Source organism: Emys orbicularis, chromosome 1, assembly GCF_028017835.1.
Source record: "Emys orbicularis isolate rEmyOrb1 chromosome 1, rEmyOrb1.hap1, whole genome shotgun sequence".
In the NCBI taxonomy this organism is placed as follows: domain Eukaryota; kingdom Metazoa; phylum Chordata; order Testudines; family Emydidae; genus Emys; species Emys orbicularis.
In genome coordinates, this window is record NC_088683.1 from 215,538,955 (window position 1) to 215,564,687 (window position 25,733).

Below are 25,733 nucleotides of genomic sequence, written 5' to 3' on the forward strand. Positions count from 1 at the left end.
CATCCTAAAATAAGAACTTTGGCCTATCTGTTGTTCGGTGTCAGAATGAGGAAATTACTAATAATGCTCCCTGCCTCCTACACACACAAACACTCCCAGTGAAATGGTGTCACATGATAAAAATAGGAGCTGTATAATCCAATGTAATGGGACCAATAACTGTTCCCAATCCAGTGAAACAGCTATTATTCTATGGAAACTTTCTGTGAAGGACATATGCATTTTCAGAATTTCTGTTGTCAACTCTTGTGATTTTACTGCAAGTCTTGTGATATTTGCTGCTTTTCTTAAAGTCTTGGTTCCTGGAGCCAGGTGAGTCTGTGAATATCTCAGTTTTTTCTTAATGAAAGTTTATAGCCCTAATTATTGTAAAGAAATGTGACCCGAGTGCACACTAAAGGCTTTAAAACCAGAAAGTAAATAATGCCCCCCCTCCAAAATTTATCTAAAAAAATCATAAGATTATTTTTAAGGCAGTCTCATGACTTTGAAGCCTGACTCACGGTTTTTGAATGGTTGGGGTTAGCAAAACTGTTTACTGTGCTGGTAAGATGGTTCAAGGTCTGATGAAACTAAGCTGCCATGCAAGAACCCTGGATTCAGGCGCCACCTTAAGCCCCATTTGTTCATCTGGAAGCATAACATTCAGAGACTCATTACCAAGGGACTTGCCTAACAGGTGATTAAGGAATGTTTATTCAATCTCAAGGCTTCTTGTCCTCTGAGCTCCAGGCAGCAAGTATTCACAATTTCTGCATATGGAGGGATGAGAGGGACTCTACTGAGGTAAAAATATGGCCCTGAGTGAATTGAAGCTTCTTGAACCATGCTTAGTCTGGCCCTGGTCTATGAGTTTCTGCCTTGAGAGTTTAGAACTCTCTTGACATATGCTTTGGTTGGAAATGAGCAGCTGAGCTGAAGCCTGCAATGGGATGCCTGCCTTTTCCATCACAAAAAGAGAGAGATTAAATCCTGATTCCTCCCACCCTTTTTGTATGTATAGTCTGGCACAGAGAGGTAACCTGCAGTGTTAACAGATGGCTTTTTAAAAACAAACAATGAGAGAGACAAGGTGGGTGAGGTAATATCTTTTATTGGACCAACTTCTGTTGGTGAGAGAGACAAGCTGTGCAGCTACACAGAGCATTGTGTAGGTTGAAGACGTATACCTTCCACAAACAGAATTTGGTCCAATAAAAGGTATTTCCTCACCCATCTTGTCTCGCTAATATCCTAGGACCAACACGGCAACAACAGTGCAAGCAAACAAACAAACAGTGGTACTCTACTAGCCCTGACTGATGTTCAAATCCTGTACAACCAACTATCCTGCTATAATGAATGATGCTCAGTTCTAGATTCTCCATCCAGGTATTTTTGTTTCCATGGAAAGAAAGAAACTCATGCCTTTTTTAACTGTTACATGAAATTTAAATAAATAAATAAAATGCCATTGACAGTTGTCTTACAGCGATGTGAGTCACACAACCTTTGTCTACACTAAGCTGTTAGCAGTAGTGGGTAACTTTGCTAGGAGTAGCCAGGCTGCTGCGACTTTACCTCTTAAATATTGTGGGCTCTGCCACTCATCCTCCTCTTGTTTTCTGTCACTCGACAAACTCTCAGCACAGCCAGGCAATCTGAACATTCCCCAGTGACAGAAGGGCTTTCCATCCGAAGGCTGTTAATATTTTCCTACTGGACAAACCCTAACTTAATTTCTGAACACCCGGTCTATTTTATTTCATTTTTTAGTGTGATTTTGAAAGGCCCATCCCCTGGGTCACATTTTTCAGAAGGTGACCACAAGATCCAATACACTGTGTATGACAGAGCAGAAAACAAAGGCACTTGCAAATTTCTTGTTAAAGTCAGAGGTAAGAACAGTGTCAAATTGTGTAAACAAAACCAGTTAATACTTATGTAAGGATCCAAGTGACAGCCAGTCTCTGTATTTTGTGTGTGTGTGTGTGTGAGAGAGAGAGAGAGAGAGAACTTTTCCCACTGGAAGAATATTCTGTCTCATACAATTTGAAAATGCCTGAATCAACTGAGGGAAGTTAGGGAGCCAGTGAACTGAGCTCTGGGGACGGATCTAGGGGTCAGATGAGCAGTGGGGGGTCTAGGAGACAGATAGGAGCTCTACTGACCAGCCCCTGCCCTCCAGCTCTGCTTCTCAAATCTGTGCCTCCTCCTCTGCCCATGCTTCCCCTGCCCACTTCCTCCCATTATCTAGGCCCTCCCAGGTCCATGCCTCCCCTAATATCTAGTTGTTGTTGACCAACAGGTGAGTCAGATCTGTACAGGGCTGCCATCTGACAAACTCTAGGACATTTGTCAGGGAGAGCAGCTGCTTCTGTCACGGAGTTGAAAGCTGTGGGTCTCTGACAACCTGGGCTTCAACTGCCCCTCCCCTCCACAATCCCATGTTACTAATATATAAACTAGCATGTATGCATAAACGATCCAGGAATCAATAGCTAGATTCATATTTTAAAAAAGAAATAAGTGCTGGGTTCTCTTTGAAAGCTAATAATAAGCAGCGAGCCAGAATGTCACCTTAATATTAGTACAATATGATTTCATTAGTAGCACTGCTCCGGAGACGGGGAATTATTTGATGTTCTCTCTTTTTTGTATTTAAAGTTAGGCGCTGTGGTAAACTGAATGCCCCAGAAAATGGCTACATAAAATGTACAGGTGATGGAGATAACTATGGTGTCACTTGTGAGTTTTCCTGCATTGGTGGATATGAGCTGCAGGGAAGCCCAGCCAGAGTGTGCCAGTACAATTTAGGCTGGTCAGGAACGGAGCCAACCTGTACACGTACGTGAGTACTTTCTTACCTCCTGAAAGGTCAGCGAACGGGATTGCTTGTACTTATTGCACAAAGAATTTGCCTATGGCACTGCACACAGGTTCATGATTTATGTGTATGGCACAGATGCTGTCCGTTGTTCAAAGGCTGGCCCTGGGTGTGTACAGAATCAACCTGGATACTTCTGCTAACGAATATACAACTGTAGCATTTTTCACAAGTCTCTTGGTAATGCTTTGGAGCATATTGTGTATTGGAGAGGACAGAGAGAAGCCAACAAGCTCTGTGGTTAATTACCTGAAAGCTTCTTATTCCCCTCGCATCAGTTCTATCGCATCTTTTCACATCTTTTTGTAAGTTTGACTCTCTCTTCTTTTTCTTCCACCGGTATCAGTGTGAACAGATTTTCTTACTCTGGCTTTTGAGTTTTCTTTTTTTCTCCTCTAGTTCTCATTCCATAGTGCTCTTTAGATACCAGTTCTTTGCTGATAAAATTGATTATCCAGGCACATTGGATTACCGAATGCCCTACATTCTACTACTAACACTGGGCCCAGGCAAATTTTACAAACTGGATCCCACGTGGCATCTGGAATAGGTGGTGATTTTTACTGGATTGAGAGTGGGAGGGTAAAGCCACATTTTTTTTATCCATTAGAAATAACAAGTGCAACATTTTACCTTTCCTCTTCCCACACATCATTTGCCTCTTTTTGCAACTTTATCCTTGGATGAGGATAGTGTCTTACAATTATATAGTACCTTTAATCTCAAAGCTCTTTACAGGCTTTGCATTCTGGAGTCGTTACAGACATCACTAAAGTAGAACATTGCAGCAACTGTTTAACTGCACCCAACATTACACAACAGTTTTTTAAAAAGGGAATGGAAAACAAACTGATGACCAGTTGAAACCACATTAACTACAGAGGGTGAAATTTAAAAAATCACCTAAGTGACTTAGGCACATAACTTAGACACCAGAGTTACTCATGCACGAGTGAAAATTTCATCAAAAATCATGAAATCTGACAGCTTTAAAAAGCATTCTGCATAATGCTTTGCTGGCTTAGGGGCAAAATTTCTCCATTACTGCTTCAGGGAATAGAATGAATAATAGATTCCTAAAGACTCTTTAAAATAAGTTCTGTTTAAGCTATAGAAACGTGCCCAGCATTGTGCAGTCCTCAGTATTAACTTGTGTTTTAAAAACTAAGGGAGGAGTATCTTCACATAATTCCCCAAATTAGATCATGTTCTCCAATGTTTTGTCCAGGCCAAATGCTGGATCCCTCAAGCAATCAGGATTCCACCATTTTCCAAACAAAACTATTCTACAATCTGAGAGATCTTGCCATCAGGAAAAAATATTTCTCCTGCTCAACCTAAAATTTTTTCCTCCATGATGTGGTGCCTCTGTATACAACTCAAAACTGCACTGGTTATTTTTGCTATCATATCACTTTGCAAATGCAGATCTAGTCTGCTGTTCCTTATCTCCCCTCACCCTGTGTGAACATGACTCTTTCCTGGTTTCTATTCTTATTGTAGGTCTGTGTTTCATGTCTTTTTTATCTAGATGTATTGCCTTACATTTTCCCCAGCTGAATCTTATCTTATTTTCTGTCCATAATTCTAATCTCTCTAGATCCCATTACACTGGTTCATGCTAACACAGTTTAGTGGCATCTCTAACATTAATTAATGTGCTACTTGCATGTCCTCATCCAGATTGTTACTGCGGAAGCTGTTAAATATGATAGAATCCTGTGCCAACTCCTGCAGCCATCCCCTGCTGAGGGTCATTAAAAATCTTTAACCGCCAATTAGCTACCTTGTCGTCCATAATTACCCTTACTTATGGTCCTTCTGACAGTTTTCAGGTCACAACAGTGCTCATTAGCCAAGCTGATTGGCTCTAATTTGGCACATATATTCTCTGACTGTTGCAAATGCTCAATACTAAAAGCTAAAGTTTATTACACCTACCACTTTTCCACTTATTTTCTTATTCTGAAACAACCCCCTCCCCTCACCAATGTCGTTCATCTTGCAAGACTCCCCCCTGCCCCCCAATAACTCCATGCTGCTTGTCTTTCATGGTCCATTTACTCTCTCGATGTTTAGAAAGTATTTTCTCTTAGCCTTGGCTCCATTATTGTACTCATGATAGAAGCTGGACCTCAGGTGCAGAGATTGTCAGGTTCACTCTTCCTTACCTATGGTTCCTTTTGTGTGGGGAGGGAGCACTATACGCTAGTTCTGTTTACTGAGGAGCCTGATCTTCTTCGTTGCTGTAAAAATTAAACAAGCTTTCACAGCTTTGGGTGGCACTAAAGCTGTGTCTACACTTGGAGACATACTTGTGCTAGCTCTCATCCAACTAGCAAGCTAAAAATAGTCATGTAGCCCTGCAGCGGTGAGCAGCAGCATGGGCTAGAGCAGCAGCATGGGCTAGCGCTGCGGAGTACAGACCCACGGGGTCCAGGTGGGTTTGTAGTCGGGGGCAGCTAGCCCTACTCACTGCTGCCCGGGCTGTGATTTTGAGAGCACTCGCTCGATGAGAGCAAGTACGAGTACGTCTGTTCGAGCTGCAAATCACACCCCCAGCTCCAAGCTTAGATAAAGCCTTAGAGAGAGAGGGGGACTGCTTGAAATCCTGGCCCCACTGCAGCCTATGGCAAAACTCCCATTGATTTCAGTGGGACCAGGTTTGCACCTTTTGACTTTGGCCCTTTAACATCCATACCCAGCCCCTGCATACCTCTCAGGGCATGCCTGTCCAGCTGAATAGCTGTGCCTGCTGAAGTCTGAAAAGGGTCTGTTTCTGGGAGCTCCACGGCTTTTGTTTTTTAATTCCAGCTATGAATATTAATGTTGCTGTGAGAACTGCAGCGGCCCTCTTGGATCAGTTTTATGAGAAACGGAGACTACTAATTGTATCAACTCCTACTGCAGCCAATTTTTTCTACAGGTTGCAATTGGGAATGCTCCAGGTAAGACATGGTCATTTTTTCCAGTTTTTCTTTTTAAACTCGAGAGCCAGATCCTCAATTGGTGTAAATCAGTCAGTCTTCATTGACTTGCCCTCTCCCTGCAATGGAGCTATGCCCATTTACAGCACTGAGCATTTGGCCCAAGAGCTGCTAGTGTTGAAGTAAACATGTTTGCAAGGCTCTGAAATATCATCAGTTTCAACATTGCTCCAAACTGGACCACTCTAATTCACTTTACTCATGGGTATAGTAGAGTTCAATGGGGTAAATGAACCAAACACTGGCCTTCACGTGGCTCTAGTTTGACCCTATTCTATCTTCCCAAGAGCAATTAATGTTGTGCTCATAACCAGCTAATACCAGCATCACCATCCAGTTCTTAGCAAACTCCTGAAGGATTTTAAAGAAACCTCCAGTCGTTCTTGTTGGTAAGCTGTTCATCCATGTCAAGTTTGTGTTGGCTGTCTGCAAAAGTAACTAATACACCAGTAACCAAAGGAGCACGGAATCCAAATTAATCATCAGCCAAAGAATTGTTTTCTCGCTAGTCCTGAATGTAGCCTCAACGTGGTCCTGTTTCTAGGACTTGCAGAAAACGCTCCAAATTATTTAGTATAAACTCCAATAGTATTTTTTCTCAAGGTAAACTAAGACCAGTCTTTATAGAAGAGACACATCTTTGTGGTGTTTGCTCCAAAAACATGGAATGACGACAACAGTCTTAGTTATTCCCATTGAAATTAATGGGACTCAGGTGCCTAAGTACCTTTGTGAATCCCACCCTCAGGGCTTATCAGTTTATCTAACTGTAAACTTTACTCAGACTGTTGTCAGAGTTAGTGGCATGCAATAGGGGTGCACAAGTGCCCAGAAGAGAGAGAGATTGTTTGCCAGCCCAGCTGGGAATGGAGCCATGATTGGTGGCCGTGAGGACTGTAAATTTACTGCCTGCCACCACTGGAACAAAATTCAGCAGTGATAATTATGTGTCACTTGCAAATCTGGACTCCTGAACTTACTCTGATTTCCCCCCATATATTCCAGAAGCCAGTTGCGTAATGTAAAAAAAAAAAATTTTTTTAAATGGTGTTTCAGCATTTTATTTTTAAAACATGAGTGGCTTGACCAATAAATACAACCAAATTCTCAATTCCTAGGTGACTTTTTGACCAGGTTAAATTTAAGTGTTGCAGTCCTTTCCCCCCCTCTGCTCTCCATGATCCTCAGACAATTTGGCATAAGAGAGCACTTTTCTATAGCGGGCTCACATTTCACATTCTTTGTTTGGGTGCCAGATTAAAGTGCTGGCACAATTTTTAATAGACTGGCATCTTTTCAATTCATTACCAAGACATCTAAATTGTACTTGGGTGGTCTTTCCCCCTCCCTCCCCCCAATAATCAGCTAAAAATCCATTAATGTAGCAGAACTGCCGCCTTCATGACTCCAGAAAACATTCTCAAGTTCCCACTGCTGACGTCTAAATTAAAATAAGAAAGCATTTAGAGAGAGCAAAGATTTGGAGCTCTGTGTAGAACATCACCTTATTGTGCATTTAATGTAAACAACTGTTATAATTAAATCCAATCATGATATGTATTCCTTGTTTTTCTCTTGACCCCTTTAGCCAGAGCAATGTGGTTTAGATCTCCGACATGTTACAGTGATCGAATTGGTTGGTGTCTTTCCAGCACAGATAGGAAGAATAGGAGTGAAGTTGCTGCCTCCAGCACTTGCTTTGCAACTCAGGTAAAATGAAAAATCTCACCATCATTCAGTTACACCTCAGCAGCTGTGGGTGTAATGTAGTCTTTTTTGTTTCTTGGATCCTTTTTATAATAGAACCTTGTTTATCCCAATATAACATTGGCAGTGAAATGTATTATGTGTATTGTTAGATCCTCTTCACACAAACTGACTTATTTCCAAGAATGAATTTTATATAGACAGGGTGGTACTGAATGATATCGGGGCGGGGGGAAGGGGAGCAGGGGGTTGCTGTCTGTTTTTTTTAAACTATTTGTAGCACAGCTAAGCCTCAGAGTTTGTTTGGTCCTGATTGTGCTCTAGCTACTACACAGTCACTGTAAGCTGGTCTTTGCTCTCTGTAAAAGGAATGTCGACAATTTTGCACAGATGAACTAGCACTTCAAAATGTTTCCTATTGAAACACGCTGTGAGCATTTGACTCTCACAATGTTCTCAGTTTTGTTGCCACTTGTGATAACTAGGTGGTTTGAGCAGCCAGGAAGACTCTTCCCACCTCACTTTCTCCTGCTAGTGGATTCCTCACAGAAGTAGTCATGGCACTAGTGTGCCTCTAGTCCTTTTCAACTGCAACCGCCTAGAATGTACAGAGCAAGCAGTGTGTATGTCTGTGCTGCACCTGGCCCAGCGATGGAGGCCTGTGAGTGCTACTTCCTAGTCTGTGTAATAGAAGTGTTTGGTTTCCCCTTGATTTCACAAATTACGTTGGGAGGATTGCACTCAAGCAGCAGTCACAGTCTGCTCCTCTCTCCCCCTCCCACCCCTCTGCTTCTCTTTCAGGCAGTGACATATGTCCCAAAGGGAAAACGGAACACCATTGTGGGGGTGCGCAGAGCTGCTCACTTGAGGCCACCCCCCCCCACCTCCCTGCGCAGGGCTGGCCTGAGCCGCTTCCCTTAGCCCTGCCCCGTCCCTGCGCTGCTGCCTGAGCCCGTCCTCCCCCTGCATGGGGCTGGCAGTGCTGCTCACCCCCTCGCACGTTCCTCTGCACCCTACTTTTTTGACCAAAGCAGCCACTTGTCCTGTTTGCTCGTGCCAACTGATCAAGTTGGTTAGAGCAAACGGGACAAGTGTCCACTTCTGCCAAAAAAGTTGGGACAGCGCGACAGGGCTTAAACAAGGGCCTGTCCTGTCACCCTAGGCACTTGGGGTCTTTATTAAAGGCTGAACGAGGAACCTCTGTATCTGCTGCCAGCCCACCCCAGCCGAACCAGCCCTGCTATCTGTGTAGTGCTACTGAACACTGCAGCCAGGCTAGAAGTGGTTTCCCTTTGAAGTCCCACTTTTAGGAATGCTACAGGCAGGGCCGCTTCAGAAGGGAAACCACCATGGCCTTGCCCAGCCTGCTTGTGGCAGTCAGCAGTTACACAGGCGCCTAGGCTGCTTTAATGGCACTAAGGCTGGACTGGGAGTGGGTTAGGCTTTCTCCCTTGCAGTAAGGGGGACTCGAAGTGCTGGGGGGGGGGGGGAGTGCCAGAGCCAGCTGTGGGGGAGAGAGGCAAAGGGGCAGGTGTAAATGATTTCTTCCACACACTGACATAGGGGGCTTTTCTGTCATGCCAAATTAGGACTGATCCCTTTGAAGTCCACTGGCAAACCTCTTAGGGAGCAGATGCTTAAGGTACCACTGTACAGTGCACACTCCTTTCAGCAGCATGCAGAGTACATACACTACACTTCCCCCCAGCCCAGGTGTAAATAGCAGTGGAGCTGGCAAGGCACTGCTTAGGCAAGTAAAGATGCCCCTGAGCCCTGTGGATACGTACCTGGCTTGTACCCCGCCTGGCTCTCTATGTGCCCAGACCAGAAGTCAGACCCAGCATAAAATGAAAGATTGCAGCTGCCTTGACTGTCCTTTAATGTAGTGGCACAGCCTGCAGCACCTGCAAGTCCCTGAGTGCCACCTGGCCTCCTGCTCTGAGAGGAAGAATATGGTGCTGGGCCTGCTAGGAGCTGTAGTCTCTGCAGGCCTCACCTCCCAGTGAAGCACAACTGTGGGCTGCATTTTGGAACTCTGGCTCCTGTAGCTTGGCCACCCCGGCCTTCCATCTCCTCCAACTCTTTCCTGCTTTTCACAACTGTGTTAGACGTTCACGGGGCCTTATGGGAATAAGGCTGTTCAGAAACCGATTTCCGAATTTTTCAGGTTGTTGCTGCGCATCCCCCATTATAACTTCAGTGTGGTGGTGATGGACAAGCATGGCATGGACAAAGAGCGTTACTCTTTCCCACCTACGCCGGCGCAGCTCTTTGCGCTCATTGACACCTTCCCCTTGAGAAAAGAAGAGATGAAATTGCAAGCAGAAACTGGCCAGTCATGTACCTGATTCAGAATCATGGCGTTTCCTCTGGTAGTGAATTGTATGATCATCCCTAATCTCCCCCGGGGTGCTACACCACGCATGGCTTTTTAAAATCACTGATGTACAGATTTTGTGTGTGTATTTTTAAGTCTATTTTATTGTGTAGCTTCTCTGCATAGGACAGATGCATGATGCTTTTTTGAACTTTCAGCCATCTTTAGAGAAATTTGTACTTCGTACTACTCCCCTCTGGAAACCCTTGTACAGCTGTTAATTCCTGGAGCCATGAACTAGGTTCCTTATTTTGGACGTTTCATGCAGTGAAGTTTCTTTCTTACTGTTTATAAATCTTTTATTAATAAAATATTGTTTTGCAAACTCAGATAGTTTTGTTTAAAGGTCCTTGTGTGTATAAAAGCTGATCTCAAAACTAGGGGTCAGCCCAAACCAAAAACCCAGATCCAAATTCTTCTGGACAGTGCAATGTTGAAAATTTTGATCCAAACTTTGAAGCGTGGGTTTTCAATGCAGAATCCCTCAACCTCACGAGTTCTTCTCTGCTGCAGCTGTACAAAGCAGCTCTGAAGTGTAGTGTGCTTCATGCAATCTTTAGCTCACTTTCCGGAGTTTAATACAATTACAGTCATAAATGGTAGTTGACAGACAGATGCCTAGGCAATGCTGAACAGTTGTCTTTTCCACAGAGTTGAAATTAAATGGAAAGCTATGGAAGGCTGTTGCAGATGGCAGGAGCTGCAGAAGAGAAAAGGAGGCTCCTGTACTGGCTGTCATCTAATTGTTTGGGGAGACACATGAGGGGTTGAGAGAGAGCAGTAAGAAGTCCGGTAAAGTAGAACTCCAGCTGGAGGGTTTGTAAATCAAGGGCAATTTTAACTGGATCTTGAAATGAACAGGAAAGGCACTGGATTTGGGAGAAAGGGAGGGCGATGTGTTTGCACTTCATGGTGTATGAGTGAATGGAAAAATGTGTTCTCTCCGATAGACTTTGTTCATGTCCAATGAGCCTGTTAGAAGAGTCCTCTCATTCCTTCAGCTTGGGGCCAGACCAAGCCTTTGATGTGATGACGGGGATGTCAGACCGCCCACACTGCAAAACCTCACACAGAAGTGATCATTGCCAGAGCTGTGAAACCACTAAACTACAAATGATCAATTTAGGAATTAAACCATTCAGGAGTTTTATTTTTTCAGCACTATTACTCCTTCCTTAGGAGGGTTGGGAGTGTTAGACAAAGTTAATATAAGGTTTCTGCTTTTTAATAGGTGCCCCACAAGCCTGATAGTAGGATGCAAAGAATATCATTCCCATGGAGGCCAAGTGAGTAAAGCAGGAAAGTATATATACACAAGTTAGCTGAGGTACATCAGGAATACTCGTGCATTCCCTATAGTCCCAATGAGGCAACTGATGATGCCTGAATGTCCATTTTATAATATCTTAACCTACAGCCTGAGGGCTAATTGCCACTTCCCAGTCTTGCATGCTAACAGAATGTGCTGTAATCTCTGGTGCTGGAGTAGATCCTCTTGTTTTATAAGCTTCTGTTATATGTGCTGAGATTCGGATTTGCCTTTCCACTAGGCTTCTGCAGCTGAGAGAACAAAAAGAGCAGTAGCATGTCTGTACCTAGCCTGTACAGGTAAATGTGTAACAGTTATCCGACATCTACGACGTGCCATTATCTTCTTTTTCTGCTTCAGCTCACAAAAGGACAGCACCCAGCTTTCCAGTGCTCTTTGAATTACACGCTGCTGCAACTCCCTTTTGAAGTAAATACAGATGCTATTCATACAACCACTTAGTCAGGCTCTGAGGTTACGGCAATCCAAAACGTGACATCACTAGGCCCTAAAGGAAAATTGATTGAAGTGGTTGAAAATGTAGGTGCGCTCCTGATTGAAGCACATAAGTGTAGTTCTACATGGGCCGTCTATGGCCTTCTTCTGCCTGATGAAAGCAGCTGCTCTTTTACCCCTGATTACATAGAGATAAGGGACAATTGTTACTTGTTTGACATTTGTATTGTGCTTGCTAATGCAAATGTGTGGGGGAGTTGGGTGCCTATTGTGCAAGCCCCACCACACAGACACTAAGGCCTGGTCTACACTAACCGGATCTGGCCTGCAGGCTGTAGTTTGACGACCCCTGCGTAGATTAATAGTAACAAAGTTTATCAATAAAAGAAGATAGGATTTTAAGAGAGTTCAATTATAAGAGAGAAAGTTAGAAATGATCAAGCAAATAAAAATGAAAACTTAACCTAGCAAGGTACAAACTTTGTTAAAGATGATTTTCTCACCCATAGTCTTCCAGCAAGATGGTGGCTGACCCCACACTGCCTTGGGCAGAATCTCCTTCAGAAGCCCTAAAAAGCTGGTTCCTTTGTCTTCTTAGGTGAAAAGAACTTTGGGTTCTCTGCCCCTTTCTTTTACAGTCCAGTGAACCTCGGAAATGGATTCATCTGAAGAATACCCCTTAAAGTAAAGTTTAGTCAAGCAATGAGGAAGGCAACATGGAGTCTGGTGGTAAAGGAAACTTCGGGCTCTTTCTTACCCTGCTGGTGTTTGCTAAAATGCAAATTGTTCAGTCTCCCGTCTCCTTGTTAGTTTGATGGCCTTCTTTACTGCTTCTACGTAAGTTGAGGTAAACACACATTCCTTTGTTTAGGATAGACCTGTTTAACAACTCCCCCTGACCTGCTCGGCTTAAACACACTTTAGTCATAATTCCAGCACATATCCATAATTCCTAATACACATCACATAAGAATATTACTGACCAGTGAGTAATTAGTTTTTAAATGATACCACACAAGGCACATTTTGTACAAAGATTATTACAATAGTGTGTAGGGCGTGGACACGGGGGTTACAGACACTCCTATGGTTCTGTGACATGTTAGAAAGGGGACATCAGCAGCAAGGACACATGGCTTCAAAGGAGACCATTTTAAAACCTGCACATGGTGTCTCTCTATTGTTTCAGGTTAATTCCCAATCGCTGGGCCTTTCATCCACATCACACAAGAAAACTGGTACTGATGGCCTTGGAGAATATTTTGATGTGTAGCTAATCACCACCCACTGCTGCTACAGCTCCCAAAGGAAACCATTTACAAGCAGAGAGGCCTGTAGCTCTGAAAGGAGTAAATGAACAAAAACAACTCTCACTCCAAAGCCAAACAAGCAGCCAATTACATCTGAATACAACTAGGCAGTAATACACAAACGTAGTACAATACCACAGTGAAACAGGAGCTCCAGGAATGATGGTAGGTATTTATATTGCGCACAAAGCACTTGCCATACAGATTAGTACTTACACGAGCACCCAGGTGCGACTTTTTTTTTTTTTTTTAATGGGTTCAGGTCAGTGCATATGTATTGGGATTTACCCAGATAAATTGCAGTCTGGGGTATCCAGGGCTTCAGGTGAGGAAAAAGGAGAGGAAGTTATGCATAGGGATCTGCAGGCAATACATTTGCCAAACAGACATGTCAGGTTATGTTTGCAGAAGCTGTTGGAGCCAGAGTGGGGCTGGAAACGGCTTAGCAAAGATCCCCTCTGTCATAACTGCTGCTAGCTTTTTATTTGCGGACGGCTTGAGGGTTTTGGAAGCCAGGCTCCCACTTCCACAAAGGCCTGAGCCAGCAGTGAGCACTAGTTCGAAAGGAATGGTGAGGAGAAGAGAGAGATCTGCCACTGAGAAGCAGAGGCTCGCTGTGAGTGACATATGTGAGCCATGCCAAGACGTATGAAGCTGACAGACTAGGCCTAGACTGCTGCGATAGCTCAGAACCAGGTGAGCAAGGCAGGCCCAGAGTGTCTCATCAGAAGATGAAGCTTTATTGGGGGTGGGAATTCTTTGCCTTGTCTAGTTTTTCAGTCAGTCAGATCAGAAGAACAAACCCCACTAACCTGGAAAAGCTAGCTGGGCAAAATAAGAGAACATTCTAGAAGACGAGACAAGAACATTCACCTGGGCAAGCCAGAGTGATACTGAACAATCTAGGATGATGCAATTTCATTCCTACTGGTTTGTCCTGTGATGTGGCTGAAAGTGTGAATTAACCTGAAACAGAGTAGTGTTGCTTAAAAAGACATGTAACGATTAGTAACACCACTAAGCTGCAAGGTTAACCCTTTGAACACAACTGGACTTCCAGGTGGATGGCACCTTGAAATTGGACATATTTAGCAGGTTGGGGAGGGAGGGACTGGGTGCTTGTCAGAATGAGATAGTAGAGGATCCTTACAGAGGGTTTAGGCCAAGATTTGTTCTGGTGGGTAGTGGAGAATAATGTATTCCTGGCTCAAACCAGCACTTTTAGACCTTCCCTTTCACAAACATTAAATCTACTCATAACAAAAATATAAAAATTAACATAAAAAGAGCAGCTAAGGGAGGGAGAGAAGACAAAGCAATAGCAGGAAGGAGAAGAGAAAAGCACACAAGATGTACAGTGACATTACACCTATCAGGTCTTAGATCATAGCATACATTTAGTATTACTGGCTGCATGTAGATGAAGTCCCTTGTTCATCACTGTTAGAAAAGGGCAACAGCTTGTTCGCTGTAAGGGGCCCAAGGGGTTTGATGTAAAGCATTTTAGCAGAGACGGGAACACAGCATCATGTTTAATTAGTTTTATTGTAAGAGAAAGAACATTGTATTTTACAATAACTACAAATGGGTTCACCATCAACCTTCTTCCACAGTCCACAAGTCTGAATGTACAGTACACAGGAAAGGACAAGAGCAAGCTGGGCAGGAAAGTTTTGGCTCAATTTTGGCATAGCTTCTTATAATGCAATGTTGTTTAATGCTAATAGTGTTCATTTCCATTCTAATTGTACCAAATGGAGAGCTAGCAACAGAGAGTTTGAACAGGAAAGAATTCAGAAGAAGAGGACACATGATATTCTCTAACCGTTGCAACAAAGACTAATTTTGTTGTTAAACAAACCCCAAAAGTAAGTAAAAGGGGAGCTCATACATGCTGTCCAAAGCAGCCTAAGGCTAAAAAGCATCAAGTTCTCCAGAAGAGGACTAGAAGTATGCAGCTGTGTATAATTCATGGTCACAAATAAGAACTATTGCAATAGCTAATCTAAATCATGACACCGGATGTGGGAAGGATAGATTCTCAAAAACAAACCAAAAGCCACTTGGTCACAAGTTCAGGCTCACGCACTAGCATTAATATACACTATTTAGCTACATGTCCATTATCACCACCATGTCAGACAGCACCCCTCACCCACTGGGCACAGTGTTTGGAATCCGCTAACATGGTCTAGCGCATCTCATGGACAATTAAGGAAGAATACACCATTACTACTTAGAGCTTGCCATCCCCTATGGGAATTGCTCGGATCCAACCCCTTCCCACAGCCTGTATCCCAGGCCTCCTAAATCTTGCCCTCAGCATCTTTGAATATATATTATTTTTTAAAATCTAGGGAATAAAGTTCCCAATGCATTATTACCATTCTGCATGCAGGTCAGCTCTAAGGAAGAATCATTTGTTTGTTTTCTGGTGTTGGGTTGTGTGTTGGTGTTGTTGTTTTGCTATTGTTGCAAAGAGCTAAAAACCAGTATCCCAGGCTGGGAAATAAAACCTCAGTTCTCCTTTATAATGAGGAAAAGAAGTAGGGCCAGTGTCAAAGTGGGCCTGTGACTGCTGCGCACTGCCCAGGGTCCTTGCCATCTGAGGCCAGCATTTAGATGCAACCATGAATTTAAGAATTTGACATATCAGATGTGATCCTTAGTGGAGGATTTATTGAAGGCTACATGGAGGGGTGAGTGGGAGAGGGAGAACTATGGGAAGATTCAGGTGCAACCTTTATTGTAGCATGTGAGCTGATAGACAAGGTGACTGTGGTACTATGACTTTGAACCCCCTTTTTAATGGTGGACGTGATCCAGAATTAAAAGGAAAAGAAGATGGGATTGGGGAGGGGACCCAGTTTCAACTGTCATCCTCCTATATTTCAGTCTTTTCAATCAATGATTTAGGATATTCAAAGCTTGCTTTGCTGTTGTACTTTTGTAAACTTCTTCCAGAACACTACTCAGAAGCGTGGCAAATTACACAGGCTAACCAAGCAGGGAAATATATAACATGAGTCTACACAATTAAATCTTTCCTCTGAAAAGCAAGGGCTAGTTTTATGTCTCCCTAGTGTAATCTTTATCGAAAGGGCATGATGTGGTAAGGTTCCGACTTAATCAATGCACCATGATAAACGGCACTTACCACCCAGAACCCTCCTCTCAGGTTTGCCAGCAAAAGCCCCTTGAGAATGGTGGCACAAAATCACTTTGCTGAGATGCCAACTGAGAAAGTGATGTTGGAACTTCTTGCAATGGGGTCACGGAAAAGCAATGACAGCGTGAGTCTTGAAGGACAATAAGGGGGTTCCCTCTATGCCTTTGCAATGCCCCTCCCATGGCCCATTAGCAAAGAAAAGGGGTGCGTTGATAAAATGTCAAATCGCATTACAGACAAGATGCCTGGGCAATGGGCAGTGACAAGGCAGTATAAGGAGATGTTTATTGCTCTGGCTCAAGATTTTACAGTGATATTTGTATCTTTTATTATAGTTTTTAATGTTTGTAACTTCATGCTTTTTAAATAAGTCAAACCCACTGATTATTAGGGGAAGAGTAAGGTAGAGAATGAAGCTTTGTAGTTAAATTGTTAGAAAAATACATATTTTATTATACTGCATTGTGCTTGACTTGTTTTATTTTTAAATCAATACTGTTAAAAATAGATTCTTCTTGTTCCCAAGTATTGTAGCTATATAAAACTGTGCTAAAGAATAGTTTAGAATTATCTACTGTGTCAAGTCTTATTATTCAGGACTAGAATTTATAAATCAGGGTTAAATGTAAGAGTAATTAGATTGAGATTTCTGTAGAAATCTGCCTTGAGTAATTGTTCATGTACTTTCAGTGCCACAAATCTATACACAAGGGAGGTTTTAACTTGGTCCCTTATTGGTAGGGTGACAGATGTCCCATTTTTAAAGAGACAGTCCCTTTTTCTGGACTTTTTCTTATATAGGCGCCTATAACCCCACATCCCCTGTCCCGGTTTTTTCACAGTTGCTATCTGGTAACCCTACTTATTGGCCATTTTAGTGCTCAGTCTGGTGACACACAGTACATAATGGCACAGAATTCTAAGCAATTAATCAAATATCTGGAAAACAAAAAGTCAGATGTGCAATCAGTTATCTTGTACTTTCCCCATCCTATACACCATTTATATAAAGAAGAGAACAGGTACTTAAAGGGTATTATTAATGTGACAATGTTTTCCACACACCAAATGCTTTCTACAAATGTACTGATCACACCATTGAAGTTCAAAGCTTTCTAAATAGCTGCTGGGGTTTACAGCATTGATTAATTTAGCCCATGTGTGATAGGCATACATTAAAATAAAACAAAAACTAAACTGTCTGTACTAAGCTGTGAGACACTCACTGCACTGCCCAGATCCCATCCATAAACAAACAGCAGCCTCCTAACGGAAATACTTCCCATTTGGAATTTATTGTCTTATTCCATATACTTAATATAAAACTACAGATAATGGATGGAGCCTCTTTATTATCTGGCCCATACTACTCAACCTTTTAGGCTAAGACTCAGGGTGAAATCCTGGCCCCACTGAAGTCAATGGCAAAATTCCCACTGTCTTCGATAGGGTCAGGATTTACCCTCAATCATTTTCTTTAGTTTAATAACTGTTACTTTTTTAAAATTTGGCCAAACACATAAATGAAAACAGAGCTTGAGCCTCCATGTCAGTGTAATGTAAACGCTCCTAAAACAAACATATCTCTGTGATTTAAACCCCTTAGGAAATCCAGACTCTAAGTCCATTAAAGAGATGGGGTAGTTTAGGCCCCAATTATAGGGTATTTTTTGAGGGGACAACTGTTGAAGAAAACCCATTTTTAAAAGAATTATTGTGAAACTAAAAGAAACATTTAATAAAAGAGTGCATCGGGGTGTGTTTGCGTGTTTGGTTTCTGTGCTTAAAATTATACATTCCTGTGGGCTTTTGTGAACAGAAGTACTCCCACTCCCATGAAAATGCATGAGAATAGGAGAGTAAAATTGACTAGAAACAGACTAGTCTCTTTTCACTGCCCTAACTGAGTGAAGTTCCAAAAGTAAACAAATGTAAACAGCCAAATGGAATAAAGAAAATTACAGCCAGGATCTTCTAAAAGCAGCTACTGATTTTGGGTGTCCAATCTGAGCTGCTTTAAAGGGGTCAGATTATCAGAGGAGGTGTGTTCAGCCCTTCCTGAAAATCAGAGCCCTTTAAAGCGTCTCTAATTGGGCACCCAAAATCACTAGTCACTTTTCAAAGTCTTGTCCTAGATTTTTAGAAATCTGTTTTAGTAACCTATGGTGTTCTTTGTAATGCAAACAAAGGAATATTTAAAAACATATATATTTTCCACCTAACATTACTACATTATTATTTTAACAGGTAACTTGTGACATGTTCAGCAGTTTCATGCCACTCAAGCCAAACCCAGAAACAGAACAGGTGGAAAAAATAAGATTATAAAGGAGAGAAAAGACATACAATTTGAAGGTTTTGGCCTCAATTGTAAATGGGAGATATAACGGTAGTGGACAGGGCATTTCTTCAGTTTCAGGTACAAAACTCAAGCTGTAGTTATTTAGCCATTAGTACTTCATGTCATAAAACCTGGGGCTTCAGCTGTTGCTGCATTGTGAATGGTGGGATTTTTATCTCTCAAATAAGCATGATTGTGGTAACTCTTCTTCAGAGAAAGCTTTAGGTTCTGAATTCTGACCATATGAGAAAAAGAACAGAGAGAGAATCTGTACTTATATATGGGGTGGAGGTGACAGAGTTTTTTTATTCGTTTATTTTGTTTGTGGTTGCTAAATATTTTTCACAGTGATACTGTCTTGCTCCCAAAAGTAAAATGCTTGAAAAATAATTAAGGATGAGAATAGCAGTAGATGTATTTACTGTTGATGACAGGGAGCACAATTTTAATTATGTATCATTGAGATGAAACGTAATTTACCCAATTTATTGCTGTTTCTTAGGTTTGTATAAGGTACCTATCACCATAGCACACGAGTGCTGAACTTAGTGTATCACATAAATCTGCAAATACTGTACACGTTATATTTGGTAAGGATCAGTTATTCCTTGCTATGGTTCTGCTGCTGTATAAACACATAAGCAGGTATAGAAAACATTGTGCTCTATACACATGGGGGTCTAGTTCTTAGCGGGCAGAAAATTTAAGCTTGGTGGTATTGAGACAAGGACAGATCTCATTACACACAAAGCAGTCTTTAGGAAACCAAATTAATATAGAACAACTATGCCATTTAACATGGAGTAATTGAAATCATAAGACAACATTTTTATATTAAAATGCATTAGTACTATAAGTGCAACTACTCATATTAGTAACAGTCAGCAGCAAAATCCCATTCTAAATCATATCATGGTTAATAATTAATAAATCAGCAGGATATGCTTGAATAGGATTCCAACCCATTCAGAAAACTTCCCCATTTAAACCCCAATTCAGCAAAGCAGTTAGGCATACGCTTAATTAAATCATTTCCTTAAATGTTTTACTGAATTGGGACTTAGTCCATTAAACCTGAAACAGCACGTGTGGGTAAACGTCAACATCTCATCAGTTATGACAAATGTTTGAACTTCTCTCCTCTTCTGCACAGTGATGTCTGAATTATTAAATGAGTTATAAGCAAAAGTTATAATGCAGCCATAAGTAACGGTGCTTAGTTCTGGAAGCTGCTTAGGGATGTATAATAATCTGTTTTCATAAGAGGCTCTTTGATCTGGGGGAACCGTAGCTTGCATTCTGAACTGTGCACTGAAATACACAACACATGCATCACTGCAGAGTAGAGCATTCCTGTTATTTTATATCCACACATCTGCTGCCTATTTCTAAATACCCAAATAATGGCTGCTGTGTGCAGTGTATCAGCTTTTCTTGCAGTGATGCTTGTTGCAAGGCTTGCTGTCATGCACAGTTCAAATAACTGAACACATAAACAGGGGGAAGGGATGTTGCTAATTATTCTTTCAGACTGCTTGGAATCTGGTGGTTTTTAATCTCATTTCAAATACCAAACTTTTGAGTTGATTCAAATTGGCTTATACCATAAATAATTAGTCATCAAATGACTAAAGAATTTGCTTGCTCCATATTCATGGATGTTGACACTAGTAGACCATATTTCTGTCTCTGAGACAAAGAAAGCTCGATTTATATTCTATATTCAGGTATCTTTCTTACTGACTTCAGTAGGAGTTTCACTAGGGTAAGGAGCATTGTCTTAAGAATACGGATGCACGAAAGTGCAGAATGCATTATAATCCAACTCTGGAGCCTTAAAATCCAAGGCAAAGAGGAGTCTTTCTTCCCCACTTTCGCATATGCAAAGTTACAACAGACTGAATTCCACTAACGCCAGGCATCCTTGTGGTACCCCACAACAGTTAAGAGTCACGTCAGCAAAACAGCTGGAGTTTATCCTTGTGCAAGCCATTTGTTCTCAGAGTCTGCGTTTTCCCATGCTAGATCTCAGCATTAATACACCTTCCACAGAAACTCCGGGATTGTCCATCATCGTTTGCCAGAGGTGCTGCTCTTCCCCGTGAGAATCCATCCAATCAACTTCCTTCCCGTTACTTACACCTGGCAATTGTAAAAACATGGAGAGTTTTGGCATGCTAGTGAGACGTAACTTAATATGGCTCCTTATCTGTTTCAAGAAGGTATATGCAGTGTAGTTGTAGCCCTGTCAGTCCCAGGATATTGGAGTGACAAGGTGGTTGAGGTAATATCTTTTATTGAACTAACTTCTGTTGGTGAGCGAGACAAGCTTTCGAGCTTACACAGAGCTCTTCTTCAGATCTGGGAAAGGTACTAAGAGTGTCACAGCTAACTACTTATGCTAAACTATCTGTTCAATCTTCTATTTAGCTGTGACACTCTTAGTACCTTTCCCAGACCTGAGGAAGAGCTCTCTGTAGCTCCAAAGCTTGTCTCTCACCAACAGAAATTGGTCCAATAAAAGATATTACCTCACCCACTTTATCTCTCTCAAGAAGGTACAGAAAGACAGCGTCTTCCTTCACTGCACTACTGTGTGCAAGACACTACTATCAAGCATGTGCCTTACAAAGATTATGGATTTTTCTGGTGAGGAAGGTTTACACTTATCTATTGAGGAAAAAAACCTGGCAGACCATAAAAGGAAAATAAAGAACAACAAGAAACCAGAAGTATTTCATACGTAAATGAACAAAGTTTTTTAGAAATATCTCAAAAAGAATGATGCAATAGAAACTGTAAAAGGTGATTTGTCAGCCTGGGTTTGGCTGGGTTTTTGTCTGGTTTTGCTGTAAATTCAGCATCTCCCCATTATAATTTTAAAAAAGAATCTATATAAGCTTAAAAAACAAATAAGTAACATATGTATCTGATTTCCTGAAAGACGTTGGATTGTCATCAATTAGCTGAACGCTAAAGTCCTTTTGGTAGCCACAAAATAGGCATATCATGGGCAGAGGCCAGCAAAATTTCCCAACATGGCTCTATCCCACAACTACTGTCTTCCTAGCTGAGAAGGAATGGACGACTCTCTCTTCATAGCTGCCCCTTCATCAGCCAGAAGGGTTGCTGTTGAGTAACATGAAACTCTCATTTCTCACTCAGATGGGAAGAAGTGTTTCCATAATTCTCACAGTCCCGGTTGGCTTCGGAAGCATCGTTACAACAGGGTAGCAAACTAATGTCTCTCACTGGGTAGCACAAAGAAATAAGTTGCCTCTAGACTAGTAAGCCACCCTTTTTTCATTTCTCATAGTTCCTCTGTGCCCCATAGTCACAGCATTCCCATCCTTTATATGGTTATGAGCTATGTGCTGAAGAAAGTGATGATTCCCAGTCAAACACGGCCCTTACCGCTTCCAGTGCTCAAACGGACACCTCCCAAAAAGATGTTACTGGAGAGTGACTCCTTGTCCCAGACTGTCAGTTCTAGGCATACGTTGTGTAGATCCGTAGGATTCAAGCCGCTGAAAGTGAAGCTGTGATTCCAGTGGGGGTTAACACTCTTCTTTATTACAGGAGTTTTATGTTTTGTTGCTTTGTTGTTATCTGGGAGCAGATATCTGAGGGGGACAGAAAGAAAGAGAAAGAGAAGGGGAAAAAAACAGGTAGATGAGACTTCACGTCAGTCATATTTATCATTTGTATTACTGTATCACGTAGAAGTCAACCAAAATCAGGGCCCCATTGTGCTGAGTGCAGTACAAATGCATAGTGAGAACTGTCCATTCCCTGATGACCTTTCCTTCTAAGTAGACAAAACAGAGAAAGGATGGAAGAAAAGAAGCAGTATTATCCCCATTTTACAGATGGAAAACCAAGGCAGAGAGAGATTACAACCCCAAATCAGCAAAGAATTTAAGTACATGTTGAAGTCCCATTGAAGTCAAGTTAAGCATATGCCTAAGTGCTGTGCTGAATTGGGACCCAAGTGACTTGTCCAGGTTGTCTGGCTCAGAGACAGGAATTGAATCCAGCTCTCCTGTATCCCAGGTTAAGGCACTGACCTTAACCACAAAACTCTCAATTTCAATGGGATTCCTCCTGGAGAACAATGCTTCTCCATGTAAATAAGGGTTTCAGATTCATGGTGAGAAGCAACACTATTACATGATGATACACACATCTAACCTAACCTGGGCAAAAATAAGTGGGTGGTAGGGAAGGAACATTAGCAGCTTGTCAGTGGATGGTATTATCCCCTATGAATCGAAATAAGCTTATGTTTACATTTACACCAGAAGCCTAATTCCTCACTAAAACACAGAGCCTCTGATGCTCTGAAGTCTGACAATTTTTTCAATTCCATAAGCCTTATATTTTTACCAGAGTACTCTTTTCTTGAAACTCTGTAAACACAATATATTATTTTCAAAGTCAAAGTAGTGGATAAATCTCCCTAATCTGTACCTACCCTTCCCCCAGTACAGTTTATGGGTTCATCTCAGCTATAGAAAATATATTTTGAAAAACCGTGTAACCTGATGGAAAAGAGTTTGTCCAAGGGAAATTGGTTCAAGCTCCACTTACATAAAACAACCCATGCCAGCAACAACAGATGTGTGTGATGAGCTAGCCAGAGACAGTTCACAGTGTCAGCAACAGCAATGTGCTGCCAATTCATAAACAAGGGGATCCAACAACAAAAATTCCCCTTAGCCTGGTGTAAACTCCACATCTCAAGTGTGTACGAGCTGCAGAGAGGAGAGTGAGGGACCAGACAATCTGTTTCTTTGTTTTCCTATTTTAACAAAAATGCTTTTCTCATAGTTGTAGCCAACCATAGAGAAAACAGCACCTGGCAAAGCAATGTAAAATAAGCCTATGGATTGCTCTTTGTGCCTAAAAAAAAATGTACTCAGTACATTGATAGTACAGCACTTGGATCATGTGAATGGGAGGTGCAGGGTGAAAACCTTACAATGAATTCTGGGTATATCTGCCCCAGGAAAACTTGCAAAAATACATTTGTCACGAGAGACAATTTGAGCTACAGCAAAAGCAAAACATTTTTCCTTCAGAAATATTTTTATAACCTCAGGAACAATTGACCACTCTTAGCTGGTCTGGAGAGGAGGTGAATCCATATGGGGCATCAGGTTAGTGGTGAAACTTTATCAAGGGGTTCACTTCAACCAAAACATGCAGACTATAACCAACACAACTATATGTAAAATAGGCAACTATGAAAGCTTTTATTGACAAGGACAATGGCAAGGAGAAACACTCTTGTCAGCTGTCCATATTTCACTCATTTACCACCTTGAGTGCCATGCTCACATTTATGATGAATCTAGTATAATCAGTCATGCAGGATTATGGTTTTTTATACAAATATAAGTGTGTTCCTACAGCAAATATTTTCTGCTTATTCAGGGATACTAACTTCAGACTCTAAATGCTAAAAAATAAATAATATAATGAGGCATATGTAGATAGCAAAAACTGACACATTATATATATGAAATCATACTCTATTACATAAATGTATATATAGTATGTATACATATATCACATACTCATCTTTTTTTTTTTTTTAAGTTTTACCTTTAATGTCAAATTTCAAAGCCACATTTTGAAGTCTACAAAGTAAAATTAATGCTCTGATTTAAAATCACATATTATGACCTAAATTTAAATATAGTGGACAAGGAGAATTTAAAGTAAAAATCCATTTTGAGGTGCAAGTTCTTTTTCAGGAGTAAAGTTCAGTAGCTATCAGACAAAAATGATATTGATCAGATAAACTAGGATTCAATGCAAAAGCTAGTTTTACTCTTGATGTGCTATGCAAAATATGGGAAAGTAAAAATTACCCTTTAACAAATGTGTCAGAAGTGCCTCCTGACTTCACAGCTGTTAAATTCTTGGCTTCCTTGATGAGGACCTCCAACATACCCCCAGAAGGCAGCTGTGTGTTTCCTTTCTTTCCTTTTTTTAAACTCTTCTTTCCTGTACATAAAACAAACCAACAACAAAATCAAGAACTTAATACTGCATAACCAATTTGGAAATGTAAACCTTTTTGGCCAGACTCTGCCACTTGTTTACTTCAACAGGACCATTCGTGGAGTGAAGTACTGCTTGTGTCTACAATCTGGCCCTTTATCTGTAAACACAGTGGGGAATAAGGAGGAGATCACCCAACACCTGGTAAAAAAAATTTGACTCAAACATGGTCAATCCTTGACAGACATCACAGGGCTGGGCTATCCTAAGTCTCCAAGTACAAATATGGTAGTACTAATACATTGAAGGGAAAAGGTCAAGTTTTCTTTAAATCCTCTCCTCTTCTCTATTACAGATGACAAATAATACATTCTGAGTTGTGGCGGCAAAGAGACGCTCTTATCCAACAGTCTCCCCCCATAGGCAGAATCTGAAACATCTCTCTTAAAGCCTGATATAAAGACGTATATGGTACAAGTTCACTCCAGAAGAGAGACCTTGCTGCATGGAGTTTTTTAAATGATTTAGTTAAAATCTAGATTAATGAATATAAAAATTGCTCAGATCCATGTGCTGTGAAGGCCATTCATTCACACCTCTGTTGTCACTGTGCTTTCTGAGTAAAATTAATACTTAAGAACTCAAGAAATCTGGGGCATACAAATTACAATATGGAGCAACTGGTTTCCTCAGACCAAAGACTATCAGATTATAGCAGAGGGCCTTGGAATTTACTGCTAATAAACTGAATGTAATTCATCTGAGAAAAGAGCCTAATATGCTACCAATGCTTGCAAAGTAGTATTGTGTCTTTTGGCAATAAATTCCTCTTGTGCTCAAATCTCTCTGCCTGTGGTCTGTGTGTATACTGTGTGTCCAAGGACAGAATTACTATCTGGTCATAGCTACCTCTTTGGACCATCACTTCTCTGGACACTACTGCAGTACATGTAGTAACCAATAATATTTTCCTCCACAGAAACACTGCCCATTTCAGAGGACTATAATGGACCACCCTAGACAATTCTAATAGGCGCCTAAGGGATATAATTACAGTAGGAGTAATGGGATGAAACTGAGCAAAGGAAATTGTAGACTAAATCGTGTAAAAAGGTTCTGAACAGCGAGAGGCCCTGTGCTAGCCCCATTACTCTGATCATCCATGTACTGTTTAAAACTAGACAGCACAAAGCAGAACAACA

General features: G+C 41.4%; 2 protein-coding genes across 2 annotated transcripts in view; one reads left to right on the plus strand and one right to left on the minus strand.

Moving 5' to 3' along the window:
* SRPX (sushi repeat containing protein X-linked) overlaps window positions 1-9,908 on the plus strand; it is a 74,852-nt gene extending 64,944 nt beyond the window's left edge. The window contains exons 6-10 of the mRNA XM_065421462.1: window positions 1,756-1,877; window positions 2,647-2,826; window positions 5,681-5,814; window positions 7,442-7,563; window positions 9,728-9,908. Coding sequence (XP_065277534.1) covers window positions 1,756-1,877; window positions 2,647-2,826; window positions 5,681-5,814; window positions 7,442-7,563; window positions 9,728-9,908 — 739 coding nt within the window. The remainder of the gene's footprint in view (window positions 1-1,755; window positions 1,878-2,646; window positions 2,827-5,680; window positions 5,815-7,441; window positions 7,564-9,727) is intronic.
* A 10,613-nt stretch (window positions 9,909-20,521) lies between these two features.
* SYTL5 (synaptotagmin like 5) overlaps window positions 20,522-25,733 on the minus strand; it is a 97,083-nt gene continuing 91,871 nt past the window's right edge. The window contains exons 15-17 of the mRNA XM_065423226.1: window positions 24,399-24,534; window positions 21,937-22,145; window positions 20,522-20,664 (exon numbers count right to left, since the gene is read on the minus strand). Of these exons, the coding sequence (XP_065279298.1) occupies window positions 20,522-20,664; window positions 21,937-22,145; window positions 24,399-24,534 (488 nt within the window). The remainder of the gene's footprint in view (window positions 20,665-21,936; window positions 22,146-24,398; window positions 24,535-25,733) is intronic.